This window comes from Ornithodoros turicata, chromosome 9, assembly GCF_037126465.1.
Source record: "Ornithodoros turicata isolate Travis chromosome 9, ASM3712646v1, whole genome shotgun sequence".
NCBI classification, from domain to species: Eukaryota; Metazoa; Arthropoda; class Arachnida; order Ixodida; family Argasidae; genus Ornithodoros; species Ornithodoros turicata.
In genome coordinates this window covers 23,344,761-23,361,014 of record NC_088209.1, presented here as the reverse complement: position 1 = coordinate 23,361,014, position 16,254 = coordinate 23,344,761, and the positions used below count along the sequence as shown (strand labels likewise).

Below are 16,254 nucleotides of genomic sequence, written 5' to 3'. Positions count from 1 at the left end.
GACTACTACTACTCTTCTTCTGCCCTGTAGGTAACACTTGCTTCGCAATGTTCAAACAAATCTATAATCTACAAGTGAATACAGCAACATTTTCGCTTAGGTATGTATAAATAAGGTCAATAACTATAAAGTGGTCTTGCGCGCATATTGTTGAGCTGTTGACATGTCTATATAGGGGTGAAACATACGTAGCGATTTTGTACTGCGGTATGGTGTAGGCATTGGGTGTACTAACTGTGGTGTGAATCGCTCGCTCCCGTTTGTAGATCGCGGAGGTGCTGTGCTGCTGTTACAGCTGCTACCGTCTTGCATCCGTCGCCGAAAAATACAAAAATGGCCGAAAGCGTCAATTCGAAGGACCCGCTTGGGAAACCTTACCATTTTAGCGGTTTTGAAACGAAAAGTCCGTTCCTCATCGGTGTCGCAGGAGGAACAGCTTCTGGCAAGGTACATTTCATGGCTGCACACATGTGCGTATGTCACCTTTGAAGAGCATTCCCAATTTGCGCCTCCCACTTGTGATTTGTCAACGCTGAAACACTGTTTCTGGCAGGGATCTACACAGCATCCCCTTATCCCCCCCCCAAAGAAAAAAAACTTCTGAAAAACCAACGCGTGTAGCTCCAAAAAAGGCGAAGAAATGGTTGAAAACGTACACGCGGGTTTCACCCCGCTCAAGATTCAACCCCCCACCCCACCCCCTCCCGAGATGAAAATCCTGCAGAAGCCCCTAGTTACAGGGATTTTCTCAGCACCTCCACAAACCACTTCCTTACTCCCCCTCCCTCCCGCCCCCCCCGGGAAAAAAGAAACAAAGACCTGTGGCCGCAAAACGCAAGAAAAACCAGCCTAAAGGCATTCTATTGTCGGCATTTTTTAATTTTCAGACGACAGTATGCAGGAAAATAATGGAAAAAGTTGGACAAGGTACCATCGATAACACCCAGCGTCGCCTCGCTTGCATCCACCAAGACAGCTTCTACAGAGAGCTCTCTCCTGCAGAAAGTGAACTGGCTTCTCAGGGACGATATAATTTTGATCATCCGGGTATGCAGAAGTGTACCGTTGAGGTATACAAGACACTGGATATGTCGATGGCATCGTAGTCGGCCTTTCCATTAATCTTGGCACGTGCAGTTGAGACTTGGTTATGCCGACGACGGTCTCATTGACACCTGCACCCGTGCGTGCCACCAAAATATTATCGGGAATGTTCTTGTAACGTGTCGGAGTAAGATATCGACATATCCTGTGTGCACGTGTCTATTTTGCGGGAAATGAGAATATATTTTCCGTGACTCTGCAGATGCTTTTGATGATGGACTCATGATGAGCATCCTCGGTGACATACTGAACGAGAAAGTCGTCAAGGTCCCGGTATATGATTTCATCAATAACTCGAGGTACTGACACTGTCACGAACCTGGCAACCTTTTGGGCTTCACGTGGATTGCAGTTCTGTGTGCGGATTTCAGGCAGAAGGACCAGTGGACGACTATCTATCCCGCCGATGTGGTCTTGGTCGAAGGTCTGCTACTCTTTTATTTCCCGAGGATTCGAGAAATGTTCCACATGAAGTTATTCGTAGACACAGATCCCGACACAAGACTGTCACGGAGAGGTAAGCACTGATGTCCTTGAGACGTCGGCCAAGGGCTGACCAGTGAGTGGGTCTTCTGCGTATGCTCACTAGTTAAATAAAGATGCTGACGTCTAAGTTTAACTCCGGACGCTTTTTGGCGCATGTGCTTTAGCAGTCGGGACCTGCTAAATAGAATAACACTATACAGGGTGTTTGCTCTAACGTGTCCAGAAATTATATTTAAAGCGAGCGATAAAAGAAAAACAAGTGGTACTTTTCTGCTACTTGAGTAAGAAACACGTACTGCTTCTCTAGTAGCACCTGTTTCCTAGTCAAGTAGCCGAAAAGTAGCGCTCTTTTCTCTTTCATCGCTCGCTTTAAATAAAATTTCTGGACACGTTAGAGCAAATAACCTGTATATAGAGTAATATGACACTACGGATTCCAAATTGACTCAAACGGACTGTTCCTTAAACAACTTTTTCAATTTTTGTTAAAAATTGGTTCCAGTTTACATATTTCTTACGCAGAATTGCACAGCAGGGCCCTCTTTCACTCTGCTATCTGGCTTTCAATCGCGTGTTCATTTGCCTGGTTCACATACAAGGTGTGACAGAAGATAAGGAACAGCTGGAAGAGATGCTTCGATATCCCTTCTGTACTTGACTGATACACTCAGCACTCCCAGTGCCTTCATCATCTGAATGATAAGGGCACACTGTGTCCCGGTTTCACCAACATCAGTTAACACTTGAACCGAGATTAGACTCACCCAGGGGGGGGCGACCCCCCCCCCCCTTCCCATACAGCTGTGTTCCCTATGTAAAAACCCTATCTCCTGGATGATGCTGCGCCGCAAAGCACAAAATTACCTTAAGACCGCCCCCCCCCATGACAGACCCTTAAATCCACCCCTAGAGTCACCGTACCTAAACTTTGTGTCAGTCGTCAACCCTGTGTTACCAACTACTCTGTGTGACCCTGTCAAACGGGAAATCTCACTATCCCGCTCTGGCGAAACAGGTTCGACGATTAACACCAAGTTTTTAGGGACGTCTGATCTGGGTTCAGGGTTAACTTAGTACGTTGACGAAACCCGACCTATCTAACCTGCTCAATGGCAGCTGCGAACGATGTGCAGCAAAGAGGACAATAATAATACTTTTTTTTATTACGTGCCCAAGAAGGGGAGGAGAGGGGGATCACTTAAGCGTCTCTCGCGACCATTCGTGACTTTCGTGAGACACGCGATACAGCGCTGCTATGCAAAGACGCTGCATAATATGAAAAAGAGGCTGGTGTTGCCTTGCATGATTTTCTATTCCTTGCTATTGCAGTGTTAAGGGACGTGAAAGAGCGTGGCAGAGACCTGGAGAAAATTCTCACTCAATATACGACGTTTGTGAAGCCAGCGTTTGAAGAGTTTTGCCTTCCTGTTAGTATGAGTCTTTCTTATTCGCTGTGTCGGTCGGAAAAGTGTTTATTTGCATCTGCACTGACCGTAGAACAATAGCAAGAATTAATCCGAGAGACGGTAGTTGACAAACGTTGGCAAAAATTGAAATGTTGTGTTTTGTCTTAATTAAGAATTAATATGAGAGAACTGATGTTCTGAGGCTGGAACAACATAGAAGGGACAATCACATACAAGGCCTCAAGTTGCCTAAGAAATTAACGATGAAAGATGCAAGTGACTGAAAAGGTTAGCTAGCTGTAGGACTCCAACCGACATCTTCTGGATTACCGGTCCAGGGACCGGTCCTGGACCGGTAATCCAGAAGATGTGGGCTGGAGTCCTACAGCTGGCTAACCTTTTCAGTGACTTTCATCTTTCATCGTTAAGAAGTAATGTTCCACATTTGTGTAGTTACTCTTTGAGACCAATTGCTGATGCAACATTTACGAATTGATGAATTCATTCCAGCTAAACTAATTTGAATGACACACTACCGCGTGGGTTTTACATTATGTTGTTTAGAAATCCTTGTATGCAGTGTTGCTTCCTTTCTTTGCAGACAAAGAAATATGCAGATGTTATCATACCAAGAGGAGCTGACAATGAAGGTAGTGCAAACTTTATACCTTCTGCTGTATTTCAGCTTTAATATCTGTACTACCATGCATGGTCAAAGGCACATTTGATAAGGGAATGCTCATTATCATTAGGTAGATCAGCTTAGGTAGCCCCAACTGCTCGGATTTTCTAAGTAATTCTAACCATCTAATAACCCAGCATTCCACTCCAAATTGTGGTGTGCATGTAAAATTTTGTGCTGCATGACCTTGTTCGTTTGCTTTTTAACAAGCACCCCTGAGTCATCGGACTTATCCTTCGACTTCAGTGGAAAAACCGTTTTCCATTTGAAAACCGCATAGTGAAAAAAAAAAGAATGTAAAAGAGGAGAAATATAGGAAATGATGACCAAGGCATGACAGAGGAGAATATAGCTCTTCTCAGTAGAGCCGTGTGAATATTTGAATTTTTTTAATACCAGAACAAATAACTGCGTGTATTGCTTGAATTCCGAATCGAATGTGGAAGTGTATGTTTGAATTTCTAATATAGAAAGAATACCTCTTTGAAACCAAATATGCATGTACTATTTGAATAGTTTCAAAGCTGCAAGCATACCCTGAAGCTCCAGCAGGAGAGTACCATAAAACAATGTGAATACTGCTTCGTAGGAAGATCAGTATGTCTGTATCATGAATGTGCACTGTATGCATATGCCATATATCCATACACCAGTTTCTGCAATGTTGGTGTCATACAGTCTATTTTTTCGTGCGTGTATACAAAACAGTAATTTTATGGTCTTACTTAAGCCGCTGGGAGCAACTGGGTGTTGAAACCTCTCCAAGAGCAAAAAAGAAAAATGCTATAGTTACTGACAGAGATGCTTATGAAAAATGGCCCAAACATCTCAAAATGAGTCAATGCATTGAGGAAAAAAGTAATGTCACTTGTGGACGTTGCTTTTGAAATCAGTGAAGCAAAAAATTTTATTCGCACGGCTACCGCCTACACGTGTCGTATTGACAGCTGTTGCCTACATAATTTTCCACGTTCACGGTCTCCTGTGTGTGTATTAGCACTCGAAACCCTCAGCTGTGAATCTCAAGATGGCACTGTACGTCTATACACTACAACTAGATCGAGCACTTGCCCTATAAAAATTACCGCTTTGCTCTAAGAGGGGCACTTAGAATACTATGCATCCAATCAAGAGCAAGCTAAAATACTACGTAATACTACTAAAATACTACTGTATTTGCCAGTTTCTTTATGCGTGCCCATTTCACGATGCCACACGATGGACTTCCACTCATTCCCATGTTACATGTGTGACACTTTCACACGGACGTTCTGCCGAGGCCTTGCAAGATCACTTTCCGTGACTTTCTGTACTCACACGTGTACGTAGTTGCAATGGCCAGCATCTGCACGGCTCCTGCTCAGATACTGCGAAGCACACTCCCTTATCACTGCTTCATATCACACTTCTTACGCACCTTCGTGCAATACACAATATCCGAGTCCTATTCAAGTTTCTCTAGCAGCAACCAGTTTGATGCCCTCCATTTCAGCTTCAAGCATGAACTGCTAGAGGCCAAAGGTCACTCAAACTTTACAGCTTTCTTTGAGCCCCTTATCCTTCGTTGACCCACCACAACACTTCCCCTTTATAACTCCATAGTTCCGTAGCTGTGCTTCTTTCTTATGTGAAATGTTTTCCGCATGTGTCCATTTTTGATCCTAACGTCTGTATCTCTTACGGATCACTTTTTAATCGTGAATTGTCAATTGTGTCAGTTCATTTCTGTACCGTTATTAAGGTGTACCGCCATTCACGGGCACATAAAATAAAGTTTGAAACTGGGATAGTCATTTAGCTAACTGCAAGTTACACAATTTTTCGAGTAAATTACATATCCCTGATACATGACATGGCTAGGGGTTGCTTTGGCACGCAGAGGGGTGTCTATTTGGATAAGGAGCGCTACACAAAGGTCCACTGGGATTAATTTTAAATACTAGGGGGGGGGGGGAATACGTTTAATGCAAAGTTTAAAAAAAAAAAGGGGGGAAGGGAAAGGTTAGCCACGGACAGTTACAGGCTTTGATCAGCATTAGCAGAGCTGTCGTGAGGCGAGTTTGCGCCCGGGGCACGGCAAATCTGAAGCGCCCCCCCTCCCACTTCCCGTTGCCGCCAGAAGCTCTGTAAACAAAGAAATGAAAACACTTATTTGCACTGCCGAGATCGTAAATTCAAATTTTCCCCGCTCCCGCTTTATAATGCCCAACTAACCTGCGAGGGCCTGCCGTTCGGCGCCCCCTTTGGTGAGGGCTCCCGGGGCGGCTGCCCCTCTTGCACCCCCGTCGCTACGGCTCCGAGCATTAGAAATCGCGACAGTGGTTTCCGAGCTTGTGTTTTGGAGCAGCTTGCCCCTTTTAAATGGTCCCAGTGCAGCTTGCTTTAGGATAAAAAAAAGTGCACAGGTATAGGTAAGGCCCCCGACTTTTCCACGAAAATGCACGGAATTTAGGATGTATCGTGGAATTGGAGTCTTATGTGGGATTTTGTGGGACTACGAATCTTGACTGCACCTCACGCTGGCAGCACTGGTTGAGCTCACATCCATCCCATCTTTACCACCTTTACTAGTACTTCTGTGTTGACCCCATCAGCGACATCCCACCAAGCACACTGAACACTCCCGCTTGGGGAGACAAGAGTGTAAAGATTAGTATGGTAATGAAGAATTCTACAAAACTGCCAGATTGTTCAACAACAACAACAACTTTATTTTGAGATGGAGAGTGGGGAGGTTCATCGCCAGAGGCGATACTCTACCCTGTTGCTGGTGAGGATGTGGGGAATAAAATAATGAGCCATAACTGCCTTAACTGTGTTTAGGTACTCCTAAAACAGCACAAAGCACCATGTGATGCTTAGCTGCAACTTCATCTTGGATCTGTAGACACTTTACTTCTATGTCATGCAAGTTAATAAAGGTTTTGTGCTCGTATATCCCAGTCAGCCTAGATGCGCAAGCACTCGCTGCAGAAAATTGCAGGATTTCCTATTCCCTGCCGCAGAATTCTAGATTTGCCGCAGCAGAAAGAGCGCAGGCCCTTAGCGTAGCCTCCTATACACAGTGAACCCTCGTTAGTATGACCTCGTTAATATGACCTCGTTAATAAATCGAATTGTCATATTAATGAGAAACGCACCCTCCGCAGACCGGACACACCGCCACGCACAACAAAAGCCGACGTAATTATGATTTATTTTCTGAAAAATCAGTTAACAATGACTACGTCAAGCAATTTTCAGTCATTAATTTTTCTAAGTGGACAGTAGCACCATCAATTGCAGACACGTTATCGACCTTTATCTGCTAAAAAAATAACGAGGCAACCTGTAGGGCTTCGCTTGCCTCCTTCGAGTAACGCCGCTCTTCATTCCGGCTGCCAAATCAGACCTCTTCCGCTTCATTCCGACCATCCTTACGTGAAAACAGCAGCACAGTGTGACCTGGTTCCCGCCTTTTTAAGCACTTCGGTGGTTCAAAAAGCGATACGAGTATAATCCCGAGGCCAGCGATTTCAGGGGACATCCCAAACCTTGACGCCTTACTTTAACACGTGTCATCCTCTGAGCGAGGTACGAGATAGCCTCTCCCTGGGGCTACTCTGAGGTTCATGTGACGCGGTCATAATAGCGGGAAGATAATGCCCGTGTTTGGCCCTACTTGTGACAAAACTCTCGGTCATTGTCCGATAAACGGATTGTCATATTGACGAGAGGGATTTATATGCCAGCGGAACGGTTCCTGAGAAAAACGGTCATAAAGCAAGTATGTCAGGGGTCATATTAACGAGGGTTCACTGTATACTAGCCTCCTAGCATATAGAAGGCTATGCCCTTAGGCATAGATCACACTTGGAATTGCACGCTTATTGTAATGTGTGCTATCCAACATCTGCGCAGGGGTTGCTACCCTTGTTCTTTTCCTGTTTTAATCCTCCTGTCCAGTCCTGATTTTGAAGCACTGCATGACGTCCCTGCTTTTGTTTGTTTGTTCCCCCCTTCCCTGTTTCAGTGGCCATTGACCTAATAGGAAAACATGTAGAGGAACTGCTGCGGAACCCCAGACAGAGGTGGCAGACTCATTCGCCTGAGGATCGCTGGCCACCCCACCAAGGGTCAGCCCACTCACTTGTCCACCGATAAGCTGTCCCTTGGTTCCTTGTGTGCGCCTGGCGACATAGCGTAACTATGAGACACCTTCGTGGAACAAGATGCATCCTTGTGTGTCATACCATCCTTTGCGGGATAGGGTTTGCGAAATTTAAGTGCATTTAAGACTGAACTTTTGTTCAAGAATAAAGTGCCATTTTCTGGTGAGATCCCACATTTTCTTGTAGACCTTGCTGGGTTCACGTCACACTTGGAGTGCATTGATATGCGGTAACATTTTAAATTTATTTTTTTTATACATTTAAATACATATAAATTTTTTAAACATTTTAAAATTTCAACAGTGCGCTTCCTCTCTTCTTGCGATAGCTTTTAGGATAAAAATGAGATCTGCCACATTTGTGAACTATAATTTGCCTCGCAATCATGTGGAATCGTTTCACTAGCAATGGCTGATAGCAGGAAACAATCTTTTTTTTAACACCGTTCCATGTTTCTGTTCAGAAGCGGGCACAGCATGTGCACTTCTGCGTTGTTAGCCTTTCACGTGTCCCCAACTCCAATGGTAATTGAATATGAAAGGGATAGCAAAAGCCTGCACTTCACTGTGGTGAACTTGTCAAGAGATACTAGGAAGAAACCAGGGCAAAAATCTTTTGATACGTTAAAGAGCAGGTTTTCGTGCGTAAAAGACAGAAGTGGAAAGGGCACTAGAGATGGCGAGAGGGAGTGCAAAGCCTATTACCGTTCATCGGTGCGCGTACAACTGGTTGAGTTTGCGCCTTGACGAGTTTGGTAATTTGGGTTTTTCCAGGTCCCACCCGAAGTGACGGTGATGCAAACCTTGGGGTAAAAACGGGTTATTCCCGGTTCAACCCCGAAACAAGACTCTCTACTCATAAAGCAAAGCGTGCTTGTATTGCGAAAGCAAAAAATTTTGGGGGTTTCCTTCGTTAGAAAGGTCCAAAGGGTATTGGGCGCAGAATTTACTTTAGTCACTTTTAATTTAATTAATGCTACGTAATTAACGAATATTTAAGAAATTAATTAACTTAACCCTACACCAAACTGCAATGCCAAAACATTGCACAAAATCTCTTAAACCTCGGCGACGTATACGATTGGAAAGAAAAAAAAAAATTGAGGTCAAAATAATATGGCAATGTGATTTTTCACATAGGTAAAATTTGAAAGTGTATCGTAGAATGGTTTGTCAGGTGTTCCTGTATGCTTGCCTATCTCCAGGCCAACTACACAAGCAGCACAATATATTGGCCCAATATTGGCCCAATATTGGGCCAATATTGGGCCAAGATGTTGCGCTGCTTGGGTAGAAACAACAGCAAGCATTTGCTACCTCCCACTAGTCATGCCCAATCATAACAAATGTACAGTGAACCCTGGAGAGACCAGAAACCTGCAACATTACGACCTGCAACGTTCGCTAACGCCTGCACGTAAATTGTGTAACTGCTTTGTTTGTTTTTGTGGCTCTGATTGCCTTGCACGTGCATTGTTATTTGCCATTTATCTCTTTAATTGACAAATTTAGTCACGTGGTACTGGCATTTGCACTGTGTTGCTTACATGATTCATTGATTTCCTCTGTTGACCGGATTTTTCCCCCTTGTCCCGATTATTCTGCTTAGATTACGCTTTGCAGAATAGCTTCCCTTTCCCTTCCATGTGTTTATTTTTGTGTGTGTCCACGTTCAGCACAGCTTGTTAAGTAGGTTGTGAGGTGGTCATTAGCTTCTTCTCGTAGCTCTGATTAAATTTGAATATCTTTGTGACCACTGGAGCAGTTGTCAACCAACCAATGGCGGCAAAATTTCGTTTAACATTAACTCAGCCTCGTTCCTTGTGAAGGTGCCACAGAAAAAAATCCATTTACTGCCTTGTCCAAGTGTGATGTCTTCATCATTCGTGCATTTGAAGTGATATCATTAAAACTGTTTGTTCTTACCAAAGATCTTGTAGTGTTTGTCAGTGACGCAGTCTTTTACGTGTACGTTTTGTAAGAGTCGTGGACATAATGGCAATCCCCTTGTGTGTCATATATTTCTCACAATCTTCATTGAAATTTACCATGTCATTCAAATAAGTAGGGTTTTGCAAAGGGTAAAACCATCAAATACTGAAAAAATTAATACATTAAATGAAGTACTGAATTAAGGTTCATTTATTTTTTAAAAAGGAAAGGCTGCATGTCTAGCACAAGAACGCGCACCCCATTCTTGCACACATTTCTGTGAACCATCACAAAAAGGGCCATAGTTGAAATGATCCCACAGCAGGGAATTCCAGTTTCTGTTCAACAAACAATTTTACTCCACTTTAACATTGCTGCGGTTTTGTAAGTGGAGAATACACTGAAGGTTTTCTAGAAATGTGTGTGTACTCGCACCGGCACACTATCAAGCAGTACATTCACCAAAGCTGTAACAGCACAATGTTGTGGAATTCCTAGTTGAGGTGGCCTGTGCCAGTATTTCAGAAAAATAGTTCAGTTCGCATGTCCGAAGACTGCTTTCATGCCAATCAACAGCAAAATAAAAAAGAAAAGAGTATGTAATAGTAGTGATAATTGGTAGACAACTACATCTATTGATCAGCTTTCTTGATATTACATATACATACCTTCCCTTTTGTCGTTTTTTACCAGCCACATCATAAGCTACGCATAGGTATAGTGCTATAATGCATAAATAAAATAAAAAAGATAGCAAATTATCGCTATTTCTTTATTTGTTTATGCGTTGCAACACAATACTTCTAACTAGCCTATGATATGTGGCTGCCAAATCTTAATTACTACAACCGATTTCTGATTTTTCCTACACATAAGTGCTCCTTGCAGCGGAGCAGGAGCAGAGGCCCTAGATGTATTCGCCTTGCTGCGACGTTTTACTCTTGGCACATTCCAGCCCGCCGCACCTCTTGCATTTCGACACTGCAAACGTTGTTTACTATTTCGCAGTAGGGGCCCCGATAAGGTCCTAAATTAAATGGCATATGCTTTGTTGCTTTCAGTTGCGATTGACCTGATTGTGCAAACAATTCAGGACCTTCTGCATCAGCAACAGCAAAATCGTCTTGGCAACGGAAACGTACAACGGTCTCGAAGGGAAGGGAACAAGAGGCACTACTCTGAGTCGCAGCTCTCCTCACACCCCCATTAACCATTTTTTATACGGGTTGCTTTTTATATGGGAAACGGGAGCACATCGTTAAGTGGCAGCTGGATGCTCGATGCCTATACAGATTGTAGTGACTACAATGCAGCTTAAAGGTCGTACGGAGCAGCTGTTTGTGTTTGTAGTTATTACATGTATGACATGTACATGGATTGGTACAGTGCTGGACAAAAGTTTATGGAACACACTCTAGGTAACCCAGTCACCTGTACAGTCCCATTCGCTGCTGGAGTGTCACTCTGAGGGAAGGAAAGCGCCAGAGCGTGTTCCAAAAACTTCTGTATCCAGCGCTGTAGTAAAACACATGGTGCAATGTGGTTGTTGGCACTTTTCTTGTGTGTGCTTGAGTAATGCGAGTGTGATATTTTTCCAGACTTAAATGGGCGCTATAGTGCCAGAATTACTCCTAGCAGAGTGAAAGATGCTGTTACTTTAACACCAATACAAAAGGAATGGGAGTTATCTCTTGTGTCGTCCGTGATCTACAAGTGAAGGGGTCCGCAATTTACGCTTTCCCTCACCTTTCTGAAGAAGCCCGACAATGTGCCCCGACAGAGAGGCCTCGGATTGGTCTCCTCAAGCAATCTCCCGCTATGATTGGACAGATCGTTTGTGGAGGCCAGTGAGAGCGCACTTCACACTGTCAGCCTTTTTGAGATGGAAGCATAAACTGCAGGTTCTTTCGCTCGTAACTCGTGATCGACACAACAGATTCCTATGTGGTACCACCATGGGACTCATCTGCGTAAAAAATCCTGGCTCCCAGGACACCAAGAATTATCGGTGCTCCTGTGACACCCACATAGTGAGCCTGACGTCAACAGTCAAGCATAGATAGGGTTCTTAGTTTTCAGGTTTTATAATTTTTCAGATTCAGGGGAGAAAAACCGGGTGCTATTTACACACGAGGATTCGGGGAGAAATCGGGCGCTATGATCTCTGTTTGATATGTTATCGGGGATTTTTCGGGTGAAACGAAAGGCATATGAAACAAGCCACTGCTGTGACACAGGGACGAGAAACAAGAATATTTATTTCTCCGCTCGGAACTGGGGCAATGAACGACCACGGTATTCGAACTACTTGCCCGAGCTCCACAAAAGCTCATCTTTGACTTCTGCAGGATGGGATTATAAAAGGAGGACAAATATATTGTCACAAATAGCTCTCTTTACTGATATTATGACTCACTTTTCTGACGGTTTACAAAGAAAGACAAGTTGAAGGACCACAAGGATTTCGGGTAGATATCGGGTTTTACCAGAATTCTTGAAAACTTGTTCGGGGGGAACCATCACGAAAAATCGGGTTTAACCCGAAAACGAATAACCCTAAGCATACATTATCGAGTTGAGAACGAGGGTGGTATCCAGCAGCATAAATGTTACCAAAAGTGTGCTCAACATGTACTAAAATAGTGCTACAATAAATTGCACTCGGAGGGCCAGTTACAACTCTGTGAAACTTGGTCATTGCAAATTGTAACTTTTCTATACTTTCCCGTCAACGTTAACAATATTTCGCTAGACATAAAATATTTGATTTGCGGGAAGATGACAACCGATTGCTGGAATTGCTGATCGAATCGCCGATTGCCTGGGAGATCAAGGCCTTGAAGGTATTGAAGGTGCATTCTTTTCACGAGGGCTCTTCAGCACGACACCCTGATGTCATCTCAGAAAATATGTAGAATAGAAAGTACGACTGTCCCCAAAAGAAGGTTACGAATATATGTCTCTACAGCTTTAGCTGCTGCCAGAAAAATAGAAGTTCCAAAGCAATAATAAGGGGTAGACAGCCCCTGCACTTTGCGCAACTACAGATACGTGCAAATGCAGATGAAGGGAAAGGAGGTTGTAGAAGAGAGACAGAAGATAAAATTATGCATTGGAATGTTCTGGAAGGGAACAGCACCATGTGTCCCTTATTAATCACTTGGAATGCTACAAGAAAACGGTATTTCTGGCTTTTCATTTACTGCACAGTGTTCTCTAGAAACGTGTAGTACATCCATTGCAGCACAGTTCACGAAGCAATGCAGAGGTATCACATAAATTCAATTTAAGTGTATCAATTGAAGAAGTCACCTTTTTCCATATTTAATCTCCCGCATTGTTACATGGAAAGATTAACGCAGCAATGGCGCAATCATTATACTTAAGAAATGCACATATATTTATTATTTCTGAATCTTTATGAACAAGAAAGCACACATGTAACAGATAATATGTGACTGCTACCTTTAAGCATAGTACAGACATCAGACTCCCATGAGACCAGAACAAGATGTTTTCAGTAAACTATGTACAGTGGCAGCATTGTAGGGCCCCTTTCATGCTACTGACAAAATTGATGTGCCGTAATGTATGCCTTAGTTACGCTGACAATAAGTGCTGCAGGATGAACTGAAAGCCAAATCCATAAAACGTGAAGAGAAGTGCACTTAACAGCCTCAGCACTTCACAAATTCTTACCTTCGGCAGCTTGCACCTGTTCTCGTGCGATATAGTAATGTGTAGAAATGTACAGATGCTGCAAACACGTGTAGACTGTACAAACATTTAATAGACACATTGAGACAGAAGCTAACTGCAATCACTGTCACAAGGCTGATGTCACACAGAGACCTTCACTCCTCCTACAGTTGGACCACGGCAAACTGCAATGAGCATCTCGTGTCCTGTTTTGGACCAAATTGCAGGAATGCATCACTGGGACCTGTACCGGATGTGACACAGGAAGCAGGTACTGCTTATTGTATGGTTCATCTATGGAAGGAATGAAGGTTACAAGAAAGCTGGGGTGCCAATCTCATGCCGGTGATAGCTCTTACCTTCTGTCTCACAGTTATTAATAGGTGAACCCACAAGCAGGTGAAATGCCAGAACACAATGGAAGGAATAAAAATGCCCTTGGAGCCTCTTGCAATTTTGATGTGTGATACAAGTTTACATGAATGTCTGTATTTACACTGTCCTATTGCAAAATATTGTGACCAAAGGCAGGTTCCTCATGTGCTCATACTCAACGGTATTGTGTTGAACAAAATCTGGTGTACGTATAGGATTGCCACGATGATTCCATAAGCACTGCCAGTTCACATTGAAATGCAGGTTGCTGTTGATGACATTATAGAAAAAGTTGTGGTCACTATTTGTAATATGTAACATATAGAGAGCAAACACAGACACACGTATAAATGACCCCTGTCTTCACTCTGTCCCACTGACCATCTCTGTGTGTTTAAATGGCTCCTACAGTTTTACTACAAGTTGGAGAAGTTTTATGCAGTTTTCACCCCCTATTTATGCTGAAAACAGCTTAGTAATCTACGTACCTGGTTTTCAAAGACCAAGCTCCGAATTTCACCGTACGAGGCAATAATTACCAAGTGGCAAGACCCTGGGTGGCATAGCACTGTTTGTTTGTACAGTCATGCTGTAGCCAAGATCACATTGGCTCCACACAAGGCAGGCATTATATCAACAAAACCGTCGCTGACACCGTTCCGAAATGCTGTGCCAACAAAATGTTGCTACAATAAAGTGCTGCATTGCTAAAACGCAGGCAGTTTCTGTCTCTATATGTCATCATTTATTGTGGTCCTGTGTCCATTAGTTACAGTGGATTGTTCCACTGCACAGTGGCATCACTGTAGCCGCATCGTACGTTCAAGACCCACTGGCATAGAAAATAATCGTACCACATATACAGGGTGTGTGCAGAAAAACATGACCCGCATTTTTACATGTAACTCGTTGTCTACTTAGCTGAGGAACTTCCGGTGGCGCACGACGACGTATTTATGCGTGCGAAAGCTACAAAAAAATCCTGGAAGCCATACTCAGAGTAAAAAAATAAACAGAGCGCGAAAACATGGGCTTCCATGCATTAGAATAGGGCGGTCATGACAGTGCATGGTAGTGCATTTCGGTCTCATGAGAGTTATGTGCAGGCACCGCTAGGGGTACTGCCGATGAGCATCCATGTGGGACATCGTTTCGATTTATGCACCGATAGCTCCCCTAGCGGTACTTGAACATAACTCTCCTACGTGCACCATGTTGCCCTTTCACATACACCCTGTTGTCCACCATGTTGCCCTATTCTGATGCACGGAAGCCGACGTTTTCGTTGTTCCGTTTATTTTTAAAGCTGGGTATGGCTTCCACAATTTTTCTACAGATTTCGCACGCATAAATGCGCCATCGTGCGCCACCGGAAGTTCCTCGGCTAAGTAGACAACGAGTTACATGTAAAAATGCGGGTCACGTTTTTCTGCACACACCCTGTATTTGTAATACAGTTAAACCTCGATGTAACGAACTTCAGTATAATGAAATTCTCAATGTGCAGCAGCGCCATCTAGGTAAGACGGAAGACACTCTCACCCCTTATCAAAAAGAAGCAGCAGCTCACGCCTTGGAAGATGCGTGCGTGGTTCTGAGCGCCCGCGATGTGCTCATGACACTGAGGGTAGTTGAAGATAAAGTACAAATGAAGCTCACGGACTACTTCAACAGACAATAAATATGGTATAAGTGTCTACTCCCGTCTAGAGCTAAGTTTCTGCATGCTAGGTGGACATATTCCATGTAACAAAATTTCAGTTTAACGAAGTAAATTGCGGATTTTATCGACTTCGTTATATCGAGGTTTAACTGTACAACTTCTAAGAAATTCTCTACTACGGCATGCAACTTTAACTTCGGCTGTTTAATTGGGTAAAGGAAACTTACTAAAACTAAACCCTGTGAATAAGCACGACCCTGTTAAAAGTGTATTGCACATAGCTTTACGAGCAAGAAGCCTTGCACGTTGAACACCTTGAACAGCCTTGCACACCGCAATTTCATTTTAACATGCATGAAATATTCTCTCTGTGCATCATAAATAGTTTTCAATGCACATCGCACCTTCCGTGACAACCTCAGAATGGGCATCGCATACAGAGATTACTGTGCTTCACCTGTACATTGCACACTTGTTTGTCTGCTTACACAGGTACAATTCAAATTAGGAAAATGCTTGCTGCACTCGGACACAAAATAAAATGTTTTCACTGATGGATAACTTGAGTAACTAGTGTTCTTCAACATGCACATTAGAGCAGAAAAGCAAACTGAAAATGCAAGGAACACTACTTAAGCAGCACATTTAAATGTCAAATTCTGTTCAACAACTGTCCTCTGGAGCTACAACTGTAACTCTTCTGTGCACCACACTCCACAGTGGTTTACCCAGAATCACTGTGTTGCAAAGCGTTCGG

General features: G+C 43.5%; 1 protein-coding gene across 3 annotated transcripts; it reads left to right on the top strand.

The window, feature by feature from the left end:
* Positions 1–177: 177 nt before the first annotated feature.
* Positions 178–11,093, top strand: LOC135368396 (uridine-cytidine kinase 2-B-like). Of its 3 annotated transcripts, XM_064601617.1 has the most exons (8): positions 178–447; positions 888–1,047; positions 1,307–1,403; positions 1,476–1,621; positions 2,920–3,017; positions 3,598–3,646; positions 7,691–7,793; positions 10,822–10,996. In XM_064601617.1, the coding sequence occupies exons 1-8, from the start codon at positions 334–336 to the stop codon at positions 10,829–10,831; spliced, it is 777 nt and encodes a 258-aa protein (XP_064457687.1). In that variant the 5' UTR covers positions 178–333; the 3' UTR covers positions 10,832–10,996. The 3 variants fall into 3 exon arrangements, with proteins under 3 accessions (XP_064457687.1, XP_064457685.1, XP_064457686.1); XM_064601615.1 differs by lacking the exon at positions 7,691–7,793 and having other exon boundaries at positions 10,822–11,093; XM_064601616.1 differs by lacking the exon at positions 10,822–10,996 and having other exon boundaries at positions 7,691–7,995.
* Positions 11,094–16,254: the final 5,161 nt, after the last annotated feature.

Bases quoted from the DNA above. Each gene is read 5' to 3' on its own strand.
- LOC135368396 (XM_064601615.1), top strand. From the start codon at position 334: ATGGCCGAAAGCGTCAATTCGAAGGACCCGCTTGGGAAACCTTACCAT. The intron at 1,404-1,475 runs GTACTGACACTG...TGCGGATTTCAG, and splicing joins GATTTCATCAATAACTCGAG to GCAGAAGGACCAGTGGACGA. The intron at 3,647-10,821 runs GTAGTGCAAACT...TGTTGCTTTCAG, and splicing joins AAGAGGAGCTGACAATGAAG to TTGCGATTGACCTGATTGTG.